General features: G+C 31.4%; 1 protein-coding gene across 1 annotated transcript in view; it reads right to left on the bottom strand.

The window, feature by feature from the left end:
- Positions 1-17064, bottom strand: part of LOC115878033 (dopamine receptor 1-like) — a 97196-nt gene that overhangs the window by 20746 nt on the left and 59386 nt on the right. Inside the window, exon 4 of the mRNA XM_030894389.1 lies at positions 14329-14561. Within this exon, the coding sequence (XP_030750249.1) occupies positions 14329-14561 (233 nt within the window). The remainder of the gene's footprint in view (positions 1-14328; positions 14562-17064) is intronic.

Here is a 17064-nt window from a genome sequence, read left to right as displayed (position 1 = left end):
CTGATAGAAGGTATATTTTCTTTAGGTGATTTATCCGATCTAAGGTGATTTATAAATTTCCAAGCTTCATTTGATCTTGAGCCTCCTAGAAATGAGTTAATTTCAGCACATTTTCTCTCCCACGTTTCATTTTTTTTTATTTAACAATTTCTTGAAAGTAGCGAGCTCTTTTTTGTATTCTGTCCTGTCTTCAGGTGATTTTGTACATATCCTGTGTTCCATCCATCCATATAGCATACCCAAGTACCATTTGGACGTCGGGACAACGTTGTGTTACGCGACCAAACGTCGGGGCGCAACGTCGGCACACCCTCGTGCCAACCCTAGTCTGCACTAGTTTGAAGAATAATTTTTGGGTCGAAACGACGTTGGATACCGACGTTGGCTAGCAGCCTAATTTAGTACAAACTGCAACGTTGTTTAAAATCCTAATTCACAGAAATACAAAACTATAATAATATGGCGTCTAAGTCGCGTTTTATCCTAAATTGGGATAATTATAGTAAAAATATCAATTTTGTGATTTAGTTAGAGACATATGCCAGATGGCAGTAAAGGAAAACAAAACAAAAGTATTTAAGTGTGGAGGATGTTTGAAGATCATAATTATTGAAACAGTTTAACCGACTCTGTAACTCGTTACCCAAGACAAAAAAGTTAAACACAAACAACTTTATTGATAAATGTATTGTTTGTACTTTGAAAAATACTAATGGGCCTTAAAAGTAAAGAATTTCTTGATTTTTTTTTAGTAAAATGGGAGTAATTTATTCGCAGTCGAAAAAATTGTTTCCGCGTGTTGTTTAGGGTCAAATATTTCAAGTTAATGTATTCAAAAAGCAGGAATTGCTATTTTAGGAACGAAACATTTTCTTATTCAACAACATGGCGGCTTTCACTTTGTTGTTTTGGAAAATAAGATGGAGTAGTTCGATTAGTCGCATACTGGACTAATAAAGTCGCAGTTCAGCCTTAACAGGTAGTATACTAGTCGCAAGATTGCCTAATTTAGTCATCCTAGAGTCTAGCTTGTGCCGCCCTCTATATTCTAAATAAACGAGGGAGTGGATAAAGTATCGGTAATATGTCGATGTATATTTAAATTTAATTTTACATTTACCTTTCTTATGGTCCATTTTAATTAAGTTTTTTTTATAAAAACAAAAACAGCACTGAACTGTCTGACTGAACAGAACAATGAAGTGAAAATTTAAGATTTAAGGTTATGGTTCAATACAGTTGCAAAAAGGTAGTGGCTCGACGTCCTACCAACGCAAGAATAAGGAAATCTAAACAACGTTGGAATTAGTAAAACAGACAACGTTTGCATAACGTTGGAATAGGTCCTAAAAGTGACGTCGGAAAACTCTTTATTGCCCAACATTGTAACTACGTTGTCCGAATCACCTAAAGATCACTTAAGCAAAAAAGGTTACAAGACAACGTTTATTCGACGTAGCAGAAGCTTTTACTTTGTTGTAGTACTAGTTCAACGTCGGCACAACGTTACAACAACGTTTACATTTATTTTAATACCCAAGGTATGGAGCTAACTATTTTTTGTAACTAATCCAACGTTGTGTTTAGTAAACATGTGGTCGCAAGTCGTGAAAATGCTACTTGGGTAAGTAAAAATTAAAAACAAATAAAAAATAATCATATTATACAGAAAATTTGAGGCTTTTTGGTTTTACCTCATTAAGTAATTGTTATTAAATAACAATTGTTAATTTAGAAGTTTAACATTCATAACAAGTTTAATGTCATTTAAACAATTTACCTAAAAACAACGGTTTTTAGAAGTATCTGTAGAAAAAAAAACTAAAGTGTTTTTAAAGAGTTTTTCAATTTTTACTGACAATTTGGTCTCCCTTGGATTAAGGCAGCAGTGTTTACAAAAAATAACTATTTTATTTTATAGATTTTCTTACAGTGCAAGTGGCAAAATACCCAAACGACTTTTTTGAGGAGATGAATCCGCCACAGAGGCACAGACAGTTTTCATCAATTAAATCATTACACCAATCCATAAATTTCAAGTTTATAGAATGTATAGTTCATATTACTTACTCGAGTACTTTATTGTCTTGAATACATCACATGCTAGATTATTACATATAGTTGCAGTTTGCCAATATGCACGACTACACATCCTAAAAGCTTTGTTATAAGAAGTATAATAAATCATAACTGCCACAGATTTATCCTCCTAGCGTAAGTTTAGTTCCTTTTTCAATGAGGTCGTTTTAATCAATCATTAAGATTTATTGGCAGAATTATCAATATAGATTTCTTAAATATACTGCATTTTTAGTGTACAGTATGTCCTAAATTGCAATGTCAGTCATAATGTTAATTGCCAAAAAAAAAACGACCAACAAATAAATTAAGTATTTCTAATCTAATAGTCTAGCGACAACATATTACGATGTTTTTGTTTTGTCAATATATTTCGTATTAGAGATGGGTATACCGGTTCCATATGAGTCGCGTTACAATAGCGACCGTTCCAAAGAAATACCGCGATTTTGTAACCGAGGCTCCGGTTTCCAAAGTGTCGCTGTTCCCGCCTATGCGATATTTCTGGATATGGTACTATGACCCAACCTACTCCCATCCCTGCCGTTATCTCTGTATCCGTGCAAATTCATAAATAATAACAATTCATAAACAAAATTTGTAAATAATAAACAACATGCAGATGGCTAGAAGAATTCAGTTATGTTAGCTTCCAATTTTGAAAATAAAACTATTAAAAGATACAAAATAATACTAGCCTTTTCCCCGCGCCTACGTTCGCGTTATACCTCGAATCGCTCATGCATTGATTTAAATGATTGTTTACTTCTTTATAGATAGAGCTAGTGAGCCTTACAAATGCACTATTTCAACTATGTTTTTAAGTGTTTTAGAGCTACTCGTATTTCATATGTAAGTTATCAATTATTGTCGATTTTCTGGGTATTATACAAGGCAAGTCTGAAAAAAAACATATTTTCTCTTTACCGTTTTTCAAACAACTCCAAAATAACCATATTATCAAGATATTATGATTTTTGACTAAAAACTAAAAAAAATCCAAAAGGTTTTTCAAAAAATTCCAAATTAAAAAAAAAAAAAAAAATTCGCGAATAAACTCATAATGTGTTTATGGGGTCAAATATACTATACCGCTAAAAATAATTGCACTTATTTAAGACCCGCCCTGTATATCCTTTCAAAAAATCGATTTTGTTATTTTTGACTTATTATACATTTTTTACTTAAAGTTTATAAAAAGCCATCAATATACCAATTTGAAAAGCATTTTTATTTTCTTTAAATATTATTATGTATTTAAAAATTCCGGAAAATTTAAAACCGTTTTTTTTATTTTTTCATCGCCTGTATATGACTTTATGACACACTTTGTATACCAAAAATAAAACTTTTGATTAGACCCGTCTGAAATAAATAATCTTAATAATTTTAGAAGTTATCGAAATCAAAGTATTTCAAAGGAGTTCAATTTTGGCCCCAAAATGTTTTTGAAATCTTGCTTTTGAACACTTTTTTTTCAAATTCTACTTCCATTGACTGAAACAAATTATGTATGGTTTGATAGAGAGTGGACTCTTTTATGGCGGTTTTTTGTTTCTTAATTATCTGTAGGGTATTTTAGAAATCGAACCAAAGTCGAAATTTTGCAAAATCTAAAAAACAGAAAATCTGCAAAATAATAAGTAGTGAAATAACTATTTACCCTCTAAAGATAGAACCTTACCTATTGCCCCATATAAACTGTATTACTAAAATAAATAGTTTTGACATATGAAGTTTTGAATTGAATATTTGAAGTTTTCATTTGTCGCTTTTCTTCATATTTCTTGATATTTTTTTATTTTTCATCTCTTTTTTTATTTATTAAGAACACTAATACTCTCTTTATACGTTATTTGTTATTCTTTGAAGGATAATCAATTGAAGAAGAAATATTTCGTTATGATGTCACTAAATAAACCCTTGTATAAAATTTTATAATTTTTGTTTTATAATGTTATAATAATGCATTTTCATACAGCAAACTTTCATTCCCTATTCTACTCCCTAAGGGTATAAATTTCATAAATTCACTTTATCTTTGTGCCAATTTTTATGTGTATAATCCAGAGGACACCTTTTACTAACAATTTTTAGTAACTTTACCCATTTGGTTGATGAATTTCAAAAATGTCTTCTAATTCTTTTTGCAGGATTTCATTCCTTCTAGACCAGATAGTAAGGAAATTTCATACAACAAACTGTTCCGACGTAATTTTACTCTCTAAGAGGATGAATTTCTAAAATCGCTTTGTGTAGCTAATTCAGTAATGTCGTTTAAACGAACTTTTGTGCTAATATTTATGTCTCTAAAGCTGGCGGTATGAACTGACCCCTAAAATATCTAAAAACTTGATATATAATCTAACTGACACACAACTGACAATGACTAATAATTTATTTCTGGAGGTATTGTGTGTAGGTGTTTTTCAGGTGTGTTTGAATATTTAGTCATTTTACATAAAGAAATAGCGATTCAACGATATAAAAATACTTTATAACAAATCTACACATATATACCTTTCATTTAAATAAAGAATCATCAAGATTGGTGAAGCGGTTTCGGCGGGATGGATGTAACAAAAAAAAACTCTTGAGCTTTTATATATGTATGGATAATTTATTGGTACCTATTCAAAACTTTTATTCGCCAACTTTTCTTCTAGTTCAAGATCCCAGAGCGATCTGACATAACTTATTTTCACAAGGATGAAATCTTAGGCTCTCAGTAGTGCTCTCATGTGCTTTGAATACCGGCGTGTTTGAGGAGTTCGCCCTGTGATACCTTGGCAGATACCGGGTGAGAAAGATAACTAAAAATAAGAGTTACTTAACTTAAATTGGTATGGCTGATTTTTGTATAAATATTTTAGAATATTACTCTGAAGTAGTGTCAAAAGTATCAGACACTTTCGATGCACCTGAACTTTTATCAGACGATAGTAAATCAAAAAGTGGACCTTTGATAAAGATATACTTTATCAAAGCTCCACCAAGAATAAATCAACTTTACTTATTTTTGCTTGTCTGATTTTTACATATGTTATTAAGACAGCTATAATAAAGTTATATTTAATCAGTCAGACAGATTGTAATGACCAAACATCGTCTAAAATCAAAAAATATTCAGTCGTGACTATGAGCGCGGGAGAACTATGCACATGCGTTTCCGAGTAAAGTATTTAAATATTTTAAAAATACTTACTGCTTTCGATTATTTTTGCATAAGATGAGATGTCCATGGAAAGTGCCTGATACTTTTGATACTACTTCAGAGTGATATTCTACAATATTTATACAAAAATCAGCTATACAAATTTATGTTAAGTGACTCTTAATTTTAGTTACCTTTCTCACCCTGTATCTGCCAAGGTGTCACAGGGCGAACTCCCCAAACGCGCCGGTATTCAAAGCACATGAGAGCACTACTGAGAGCCTAAGGTTTCATCCTTGTGAAAATAAGTTATGTCAGATCGCTCTGAGTTCTTACTCTATTCAGACTGCAAAATAGCTTTTTATAAGTTTTATATTTTTTCCAATAATATTTAGATTTATATTTTTCTGATACGCGTTATGACCGTTAGAATTTAAATTAAAATACATACATTTGTAAGATAATTATATCTTTTTCCTTAAAATTTCTTTACTTTAGAAATATTTTAGCTTAAACAATAAAAAGTAATATAATTTGAATCATTATTCGAGATACCTACGCCATATGCTATTTTTTTTATCCATTTGTATGTTTTTATCTACGTATATTCCCTAAAGTTAGAAGTAAAATGTTCCCGTCAGATAATTTAAATAAAATTAGTCTTACTTTACTCCCGTGTGTTTGTAAAATGTAATTCTCTTTTTTTGCAGACCATATAACTGTAATTGGGATTATATTTTTAATCAATTGTAAATAGCTTTACAAATTTCCTTTTTTTCGGTTATACTTCTTTGTTTTTTTTTTTGTTTCTTATTTTTGTAAAAGTGTTTATTTGTAACTATCTAATGTACCTAATATGTATTTATTATCAATTAAAAATGTCTAGTACCTAGACCTACCAAAAATCACGATCTTGAGTGCAACAAACAGGGACCGACAAAATCGCGCGACAGACGAAAACTCGACCGAAACACGTCACTGTATAGGTCGTTATCAGTTATCTCTTCGCGACAGACAAACACGCGACTCTAGGAGCGCGACGGCTCGGCTGATGCGAAACAGGTCGCTACGTAGTTCCAGTTACTACTGTTTTCACGACCGACAAAATCGCGACCCTAGGAGCGCGACGGCTGGAGCAAAACACGTCGCTATGCTATTACTGTGGCTCGAGACAGCTCGAAGAGCGATTATAAATAATATTTTAGCAAATTATAAAAAAATGTGTTAGCAAATTATAAAAAAAAATATAATTTCTTCGTTATTATGATCGTCGTTCTTCAGTAACAGGTTCCTGATTCGTTGTGGAGTGCGACGCGTCGTTACAAAAAAAAACCGCTCTAAAATTGCGTTCCTCAAATACCGACATATCATTCTTTTGGATACAATTGTACAGGGTGGGTCAAATTCGACACTTTTAAAGGAAACCACCCTTTTCTATAGGAAATAGACAAAAACTAATATCGGTGTCTGTAGCTCGATTTTTATCCAAAACAATGTGGTGAAAACCGCATATCGATATCTGTTACCGTTTATGAGTTACAGGGTGTTTTTCAAAAATGTGCATTTTTAACTAATCGCTGTAACTTTTTTGCCATGAAAAATTTTGTACTTTTGTGAAAACATTTCCAAAGCACCTTTTTACGTAGAATTTAATGGTATATGTATATTTTTTTTAAAAGGATTATTTTAAGAGTTATTAATAGAAAATTTAACTTTTTATTTGGGACACCCTATATATTTTTAATTAAGTAAAAAGAACTTAAAATTGTCTTTCCAAAAATATAGCACACTTGATATTTTGTTATAGTCTCCTTCAAAATACAGAATTTTTAAAAGTTCACCACCTTTAACTAGTAGGCTTTGGACTCCTTATTGATGATAATGCCCCTAATAAAACTCAAAAACATATTTTTCATAACCCATGATAAAGATAATGACTACATGAAAAAAATAAATAAATTCTATCGCAAAAACTTTTAAAAACAAAGCACGGCTAGAAACGCAAGTAAGACTATATAATACATTAGCGGTACCGATAGTATTATACGGAAGTGAAGCCTGGACTACCACAAAAGTTAAAGAACAAAGACTCAGAACAACGGAGATGACGTTCTTACGAAAAATAAAAGGAATAAGTAGAGAAGATAGAATAAGAAATGATACAATAAGAAATGAACTAAGAATACAACCTTTAGAAGAAAAAGTGAGAGTATATAAAAACAAATGGAAGGAACATGTAGAAAAAATGTCAGATGATAGAATTCCATAAAAAATGCTACGATATCAACCTCCAGGAAGGAAAAGTATTGGACGACCAATACAGAGACGGTGAAGCGGAACAGGTTTGGTTTGGGATAACTTCACCGCCTCAGAACGCTGAAGTTATCAGCAAATTTTTGCAGCCAATTGCGAGAATAATTGAATAGCTAACCAAGATTCCAGCCGTTGGCCATCGAGGCTACCGGGGCCGCCGGACTTAGTGCCTATGCATTTTTATCCTTGCAGAAGAATAAAGGTTCTTATTTTTAAATTGCCCGTATAATCTAGACATGAATTAGAAGTACTTAGCGATTATTGCGAGGTTATCTTTCACTCCTACTGAGTTAAATTCCGCGAGAAATGTTCAAAAGCGGCCCCGTCTGTCATAACAGAAGGCGGTTGACATGTCGAACACCTGTAGAAAAATCTCATATCTTGGTTTGCTATTAATTTTTATCGTTATTAGATATAGTTTAAATGTGTTTATGTTGTCAAATATAGTTTAAATTGTTATAAAATTCTGCATCTCTCATTGCAAATATTATTTTCGTTTTAATTGCTGCTCACAGCTAGATTTTTTTTGCATTACAGCCGGCGCCAAAACTCCAAGGGGAATCGAGAATATATCAAGTATGCTATATTTTTGGAAATGTAATTTTAGATTCTTTTCAATTAATTAAAAATAGGGTGTCCCATATAAAAAATCAAATTTTCTGTTGATAAGGCTTAAATTATTTATTTAAAAAAAATATTCTTAAACCATTAAATCCTACGTAAAAAGGTGCTTTGGAAATGTTTTATTAAAATACAAAATTTTCCATAGCAAAAAAGTTACAGCGATTTGTTAAAAATGCACATTTTTGTAACTTCGAAACGCTAACAGATATCGACGTGCGGTTTTCACCATCACGATTTTGATAAAAATTGAGCTCCAGACACCGGTATTAGTTTTCGTCTATCTCTTATACAAAAGGGAGTTTCCCTTTAAAATTATTTAATTTGGTCCACCGTATACAATATGTCCTAAATTGCAATGTCAGTCAATGTACAACTAGGAGAGATAAGTAGAATTTTAATTGTGAAATAACACGACCAACGAATATTTTTGCTAATCTAATAGTCTAGCGACAACATATTGCGGTGTTTTTGTTATGTAAGTATATTTTGGTAACAAGTAACAATGGTACGTCCTTTCGACTTCATTTTAACACACTGGGCATTAATTAAATCTCCGTTTAAAAACCAGCTCGACCAAACGGCGAGCAAAGGCAGAAATGCAATTTGTTTGTCAACCGTTCGGCCAAAGTTCGCCATTGTCGCTCCACATAAAAACGGTTTAAATTGCTGCAAATACAAACTGCATTTTCTGTTCAATTTGTCCGGAATTTACTGAAGGCCGCATTTTAATTCTGGAGGATTCCCACAGCAAACTTTTAAACAATTGTGCGGGTATGTGTGTTCTGACTGCGAACAAATAACAGTATAATAAATATATTTAGAGGGAGCGTGTGTATATAAACTGTCAGCGCTTTAAAATATTCTCTCTTCGCGTTTTAGTTTTTCTCTAGTTTAATTTGGTTTCTATTTAGTCCGCTATTCTTGCTACTAGAGGAAGGTTTAGTTTTGTTGTTTATTTAATATTGCGGCTTAAAATGATTATTCGGTATATATTTTCGTACATTTTCTATACAAGTAGAAAATTTATGGTTCAGTAGTTTATTGTCCGATATAAAATAAAATTAATAAATTTAGCAGTAATGTTGGTATATTTTTCCTAATATTTGAAGTTTATAGCCTGCAATAAAAAAATTGTATATGCACTGTGTGAGCATATTTGAGTGAAACTTCTTACTAACAGCAGCTGCTAAATCCGGAGTTTAACCATTGTTTTTTTATTGCAAATAATTAATCTTCATACACTTTTATGACACCGGTATTTTTTTATTTTACATACTTCAATTTCATCCCACTTTTTTAAAAAAAATAATCAATATTAACAATTTCAAATTTATACTTTTGCAATCTCTGACGTCACCTATCAAAAGTGTCACGGTTTGCCACCAGAGACGCTGGTGGCCGGTGTCGAAGCGGTTTGGCATGTGTCATTATATTAATAAAAAATTTTTTTGGAGAGCTTTCAGAGTTATTTAGACGGCCCTTCGCAAAACAAACTTTAACACTCTTCATTACAAAAATAATAAAGAGGGCGCAATAAAACAAAATTGAAAACTCAAAGTATTTAATGCCAAACGCAAAATCCACAAAATACAAATCTAATCTCAAACCCTCGAACGCTTCCAACATCCGAACAACTTTGGTAGTGTTTAGAGCTTCGATAAAAATGGCAGTAACCTGTTAATTATAAAAAATTAAGTTTTAATTTCTAGTAGTAAAAATATAAAAGTAAATTTAATATTGGTGTAACAAAGAATAATCCCACATAAAAACGTATTTTTTAACGATCTTAATAAAAATAGAAAGATCTAACGTGATTTTAAGATATATGGTGTAAATACGGTAGCAGAGAACTAGACACGCCATAATAGTATTCTTCAAATACGTTTAAATAAAATATACGACGGCCTCCCCATAAGAGCAATGAGAGGATTTACGTCCCAGTATTGAAGGACAGAAAATCGAGTCGAATGGTTTCAAGCCATAAGTTCATCCTTGTTAGTAGTCGCACCTCCTACAACAAGGATAGACTTATGTAGGAAATGCATTGAAATTCTATAGCCATCCTTCAATATCGGGACAGGAAGTTAAGCGGTACCCACCGTATATTTTATTTTAAACGTATTTGGTATTCTTCAAAGGCTCGCACCCTTTGTCAACTATTTAGTCAAATGCTGAGAGATGACGTCACAATTTTCTACGCGTCATTTCAAACCAGTGAAATTTGTATTGAATTTGATTTATTATTCATTCCTTAATTGAGGGAATACTTTTTAATCACTTCAATTGAATTTTATATTAAAAATAACAAAAATTTATGGTTAAACACCGGATTGAAGGATTTAAAGGGCATGTTTGAAAATGTGTAGTTTGAAATGTTGAAAAAGTAATAAATTAAAAATTAATTAATAATTTGATTTACTTTCACAAAACTTGTATTAAAATGACCGCCTGTCCGTCTGAGGACTTCCCATTCGGGTAAATCTATAAGTTTCAATCGACCTATAATTAAGAAAAATCCTGATGATTTCGTCCATTTAGAGGCATCGATCGGTTCAAAATATCGAGGGCATCATCCTGTAGCCCGTCCCCGTTTAAGTCCCGTTGGACAGCTAGAAGAACTAAATGAGCTTGACATAAGGACTTGTCTGAATCGCATCATCGAGTTCTTAGAACACATTGCTCGAAGATCTGCCGACTTCTTCTTTCTCTGCTTATCCATTAATGGATGTTTGCGATCACACTTTCTATAGCTTCCCTATCTCTGGCTGTGTGGATCAATGTCTGTATGTTAAAAAATTATATTAACTGGTGATTTCCAAGGAAAAAGATGAAGGGGTAGATCCACAACAAGATTGATCCATCAAATCAGACAAACAATGGGTCTACTATAGACAAACAACACTCATCTATCCATCGAGCTGAAGACAGATTAGTGTGGAAAGGACTTATTAACTTAAAACTATTCTCTAGAAGTCACGATCCTTAGAAGAGGAACGAATGAAGAAAGAGGTCTCCGGTCTCCAAATCCAGTAATTTATCACACTTTCGAAAAAAAAATATCGCTAGTTTTTTTACTTACACACGACACACAATCAAAATGATTCAATGGGTAAACCTATCTCCAACACGATGCCTCTTTTTGTAATATCCTTTATTACGTCACCATTATATTTGGAAGATCATTAAAATTGCTTTTATTACTCTAAGTTCACGTTTTCCTAATCAAGGCCAATAAACCATTTTTGTCTTTGTGCCAAATATACGGACAACAATGCCTGTATATCATAAAAATTAACTTACTATCTAGGTAGTACTTCTAAAAGTAATTACAAAATATAGGTAATAAATAAAAAGTAATCAAATAAATATCTATGTATGTAAGTGCTATGTTTAGATAATATGGACAGCAATTATAAGTTAAAACTTTTATCTATTTTGAATATATCACTGGATAATATAATATTGCTTTACAAACTATAAGGGCGCTAACTAACTTTGCATTAAACTTCTAAAACAATCCTCCTACGTAGAGGCATTATCAATTGCGAAAGTAAACTTTGCGCAAATCTGTATTCTAACGAGCAATTAATATTTACCTAATTTCCTTAATTATACCGAAGTACTAAGAGCAATTAATTGATAATTGATGCGGACACTATATCTACCACAACAGCTTGAAATATGAAGAGTTTATTTCATATTCTTATTTATTGAATCTTCAAATCATGCATTTATTTTATTGTGGGTTACTGTGTGTTGCTATTGATTGTACTAATAATTCAAAAAATTGTGCTTTGAATTTTTTTTAGAGTCCCATTTGTGATCAGGTTAATTTTCTCATGACTGATTACTACTTAATAATTTGATAATATTTTCATTTAAACCTCAATTTTTTATCGATTTTACATTTGACAACCATTCCTTGCATGCTGTTTAACGAACTGCACCATCATTGACAAAAATTTCCTAGTACTGGAAGTACCGAAATAAAACTGGAAATCCCGGTTCCTTAGAGGCATGGTACCGAAATTACCGGTTCCGAAAATATGCTCCGGTTCCGGAAACGCTATAACGTACCAGAACCGTGAATCGCCCTATATAGGGTGAGCCCTAAATAAGTGCAAATATTTTAAGGGTTAGTATATTTTGGCTTCAGAAATATGAGGATTTTTTTACGCAATTTTTTTTTTGAAAAAAAAATTGAAATTTTTTTTAGTTTTTAGTCAAAAAACATAATTTCTTGATAATATGGTAACAAGGGTTCTTTTATTAAGTGAGAAAGTAGTGATGGTATTTCTCATTGTTCTTGCTTCTTTTCTCTTTCGAAATTTCTTTAATAATTATTAGCAATTGTTGAAGTTTAAATATGTTATTTTATTATTTAGTAAAAGGTACTGTTCAATGTATTAGTTATCCAATGAAAATCACCTAACCAATATATTACTACAAAACAAACACATTAATATTAAAATTAAACTTGTTTTAAATTAAAAAAAAGTTGTAGAAAATCTTTGAAATAGATAATAATATAAAAATATGTCATATATTTTCTCCGCATTTCTTCCCATCAGAAGATTTTCAGATACAGAAAAATTGTTACTTACCTACACGAAATGTGAAAATATTCTGTTTTTAAGCAAATTTTTACTCGATGATCATTTTTTTTTATTTTATTTTATTGTGAACTCATATTTTCCTAAATACAGCTCTGTGAAACTATGACGAGTGCCACGACTATACTTTGCCTAGTTATAGACGACGACTATACAGTTACGTCGGTGGTCACGGGATGCGAGAACAAGGTCATATAAAGTGGCAGAAAAAGAACAAAGGATTTGATAAGGAGTAAAGCTACTAATTTCCTTATACTATGGTTATACATGCATGAGAAAAGCTTTAAAGAACCCCTCAATCTGATTTAATGGAGGGATCTAGACGGTACCGCCATATAGTGGGCGTTAAGCCACATAGAACATATGTAATGAATATACATAGCTTTTTTAGATTTGACGTAAAAATAATTGATTGAAACTATGTTATGCGACATACAGGGTGGTTCGAACTGTATTCCGGAAACTTCGGCAACGTATTCTCCAGATAAAACTAAGTAAAAAAGTTCTTAGAAATGCTTAGTTTCGGAGATACAGGGTGTAGAATTTTCATTTTTATTTCGATTTTTTTCCAAATAATTTCTGAAGTAACGTCAATATTTGGATGAAATTTGGTGTCTGGGAATTTTTTGACATGAGAAATTTGATTTCGATGTCAATATGGCTCCTACTTGTAGAGAGCGCCACCTACATATTCTTTAACTGGTTTGAAGAGTAACAAGTTTTCATCCGTACCTGTATAAAACTAGTTATTTAAAAAATATCCATTTACGATGTTTTTTACTTAAAAAAGGTCTCGGTAAAAATCGCGGTTCTCGAGATATTTAGAATCGAAATTATCAATATCTGTCATCATTGACATAAATTAAACATGTTGACTAAATAGTTATTAGACTAAAATCATAAATTTGAAATGTTTTTGAGCTAAAAGTTCAACAGAAACTGTTTATCATCATTTTTTCGAAGAAAAATTTATGATTAGATAGTTTAAAAAAAATAAAAAGTTTCCAAATTTCTCATTTTAGTCAAATAACTGTTTACTCAACATGCTTATTTTTAGTCAATAATGACATGTATTGACTATTTCCATTGTAAATATCTTGAGAACGGCTGCTTGTAGCGATTTTTGCCAAGAAACATTTTTTACGTAGAAAATCACGGAAATGTACATTTTTTCACTCAGTAGTTTTCTACAGGTACGGACAAAAAGTTATTACTCTTCAAAAGAGTTAAAACACATGTAGGTGGCGCCTCCTACAAACAGGTGTCATATTGACATCAAAATCAAATTTCTCATGTCTCAAAAAACTCCCAGACACCAATTTTCATCTAAATATTGACGTTACTTCAGAAATTATTTGGAAAAAAATCGAAATAAAAATGAAACTTCTACACCCTGTATCTCCGAAACTAAGCATTTTAGGACATACATTTATATGAACTTTTTTACTTATTTTTATCTGCAGAATATACTGCTGAAGTTTCCGGAATATAGTTCGGACCACCCTGTATAATCGAAATTATCCTAATATTTAACCGTTTACTCACCTAACATGACGATGCAGGGCACGTAGAACGAGATGCAACTGGACACGACCGCGTAGGTGGGGGTGAGATCGAGGGCGCAGGTGGGGTAGTTCTGTCCGCCCGATTCGATGACAAAGGGCTGGGGTGGTCGATGTAAGCCCAACATAATGGGCACGAAGGAAATGAGAGCGGCCAGAAGCCATATGGTGGCGATTGTGGCCAGGGCCACTCTTCTGGTCACCCAGCGGCCGTATCTGGAAAATAATGAAACGGGAAATTAATAATTATTATGGGTAATAATCCCATAATAATTAATCTGGTCGTGTGGCTTTAAATACAATGAAAATTCTATTAATATTGTATTTAGATATTTGAGTTTATAGAGAAGTTTTTTTATAAAGTTTTATTTATTATTGTGTGATTCCATTTCATTGAAATTAATCTATACTATTAATGGTGCTATATTATAATAAATAAATTACAAATATACTTGTAATCATTTAAAACTTCCCAAAATGGCGGACTTCAGTATGGGAGGCTTAAAAAACGAAAATATCTAGACTGGAATCGACTGTAGTTCAAATCGTTCAAATTGGTAATCTGTGATAAATCTAATTGAACTCTGACACTTGACTGACAGTGACGTTTACGTCCCCTTTTTCTAAATATTTTCATTATTTTTTTTTTCTAGTTTCTATTCACAGATTCTACTTGATTTTGTTCTTTTATTTAATCTGCAGTACTAATTATATAGTTATCAATAATCTTTTCACTGATCAAGAACTGAGGAATAGCCTGGAAGATATTCAAAATGTATAAAACGCTTAAAAATGTATTAGAAACCATTGACTCGTCCACAAATTCGTGAAAATAAATTAGTCCACATGTTTGTAAAAAGGTCTCTAATTATTTTGAAAAGTTTCTTCGAATCAGTAATTTTCGGCTTTGTAATATATAAATGATAATAAATAGATTAAAACTTATATTTCAGGAAACAGCGCGGGCATTAAAGATTGTTGTAAATCAGTTTTAAAATATAAAAGAGGTTTAAAAGTTGAGTTAGTAGAGAAGACCTCAAGAAGGTAACGTTGGTAATAGGACCAAAGATCAAAAATAACACTTGAAATATATAATATGTACAATAAGTGTAAGTAGTTTTTATGAATCTGTTTGATATCTTTGTATTTTTTTTGTATTTTTTGAAATATATTTTTTTTTACTTTACAGGATACACAAAGAATAATAGAAAGTACAGTTACTCACTAAAAGCAATTAAGGTTTGTAAGAGATGTAGTTAGAATATCAAACACCAATCCAAATCTAAAATTATGTTTTATTTTACCGGCATTCCTCACATTTGAAAGGAAAGTTACTTCATAAATAGCAGGAAATCGTATAGTACACTCTATATTAATAATTCTTGTTTATCCTATACTTGTTAGTTGACGCATCACTTACTAGGTATAAAATTTAGTACTGATTCCAAACCTATAGTTGTGGTTGTGACATATTCTGATGTGTTTCTGGCAATTTAAAATAAGTTAATATTTAAACAAATATTAACTATCATTCCTGACAGAAGTGTGAATACAAATTTAATAAAGGTATAATGTGGATAATGTTCTGATAATTACAGTTTGCATAGATGACTATTTTTGTATGTTGTTATTTTTAATAAAGTGTATTTAATGAGTTTTGAATATTTTTTTTCCTCAGAGGATTGTGTTCTAATCTTTATATATAAATTTTGGAAAATTATATCTAAAAAATTTATTACCTTATAACTTTTTGCTAAAGACTTTGTAGATGATACAGTTTAAAAGAACTATCTAAAAAAGATTTTTAAAAATATATAGCTGTTTTTGCACAAATATCAATTCAATTTATGATTAACTGTACTGAAATAAAAATATAAATTAAGAGAAATGGGGTGATCTATCAACTATAACATGAAACCCATCATCCTATCTCCAAGTCTTCTATTAATTTCACTTATTAAACAACTATAATTATTCAATAATATTGATAATTCTAGGAACTCTCGAATATCGTCAAAACATGAAAACAAAAATTCACTTCCTTTAGTTCTTACGTCCGTTTAACTGAGATATAAAGAACAGCGGAGTTAATATTCTCACTGAGAAGGTTTATAAGATACCTTTAAGTAAAATCTCTTCCGATTTGCGGTAAAATACCTTTATTCTTATTTAAATAATTTCAATAATCTATGTTTTAATTTTAGACAACCACCTAATAACCTAACTTTAACGTCAACTTGACAATCCTGAAAAATGTTGTTATTAACCATAGAGTAAATAAATTCTGAATACGCTAACGCCAACTTATTTTTCATTAAAAAAAATTACCAGTTTTCGTAACTAGGTCGGCCATATTGAGGAACTTTTAAAAGAATTGTACTATAGTCACAAAAAGGTAAACTAAAACACTAAGTCATCACAATACACCAAAACACTTTACTTTTACACTGGAGTGACTGGAGGCGCGTTCCGCTAACCATGTTAGCATAATTAGAAGATGATTAAAACTGACTTAGTTTTAATAATCTGCTGATGATGCAAACATAGTGTGTTGATGGTGTGATGACGTGTTTTGATGTATTGTAGGGAATTACTTTGCTTTTGTAAGACCAAAGGTTCCAACACTTAACTATAATTTACAACTAGGTGTTTAGTCATTGTATATGAATAATAGACTATATTATCATATACACATACTGGGTCCTGCAATTTTAACTTC

The sequence above is a fragment of the Sitophilus oryzae genome, unplaced genomic scaffold, assembly GCF_002938485.1.
Source record: "Sitophilus oryzae breed Bouriz unplaced genomic scaffold, Soryzae_2.0 scaffold_149_pilon_pilon, whole genome shotgun sequence".
Classification (NCBI taxonomy): Eukaryota; Metazoa; Arthropoda; class Insecta; order Coleoptera; family Curculionidae; genus Sitophilus; species Sitophilus oryzae.
The sequence above is the reverse complement of the archived record's forward strand: the minus strand, read 5'-3'. Positions and strand labels throughout refer to the sequence as shown.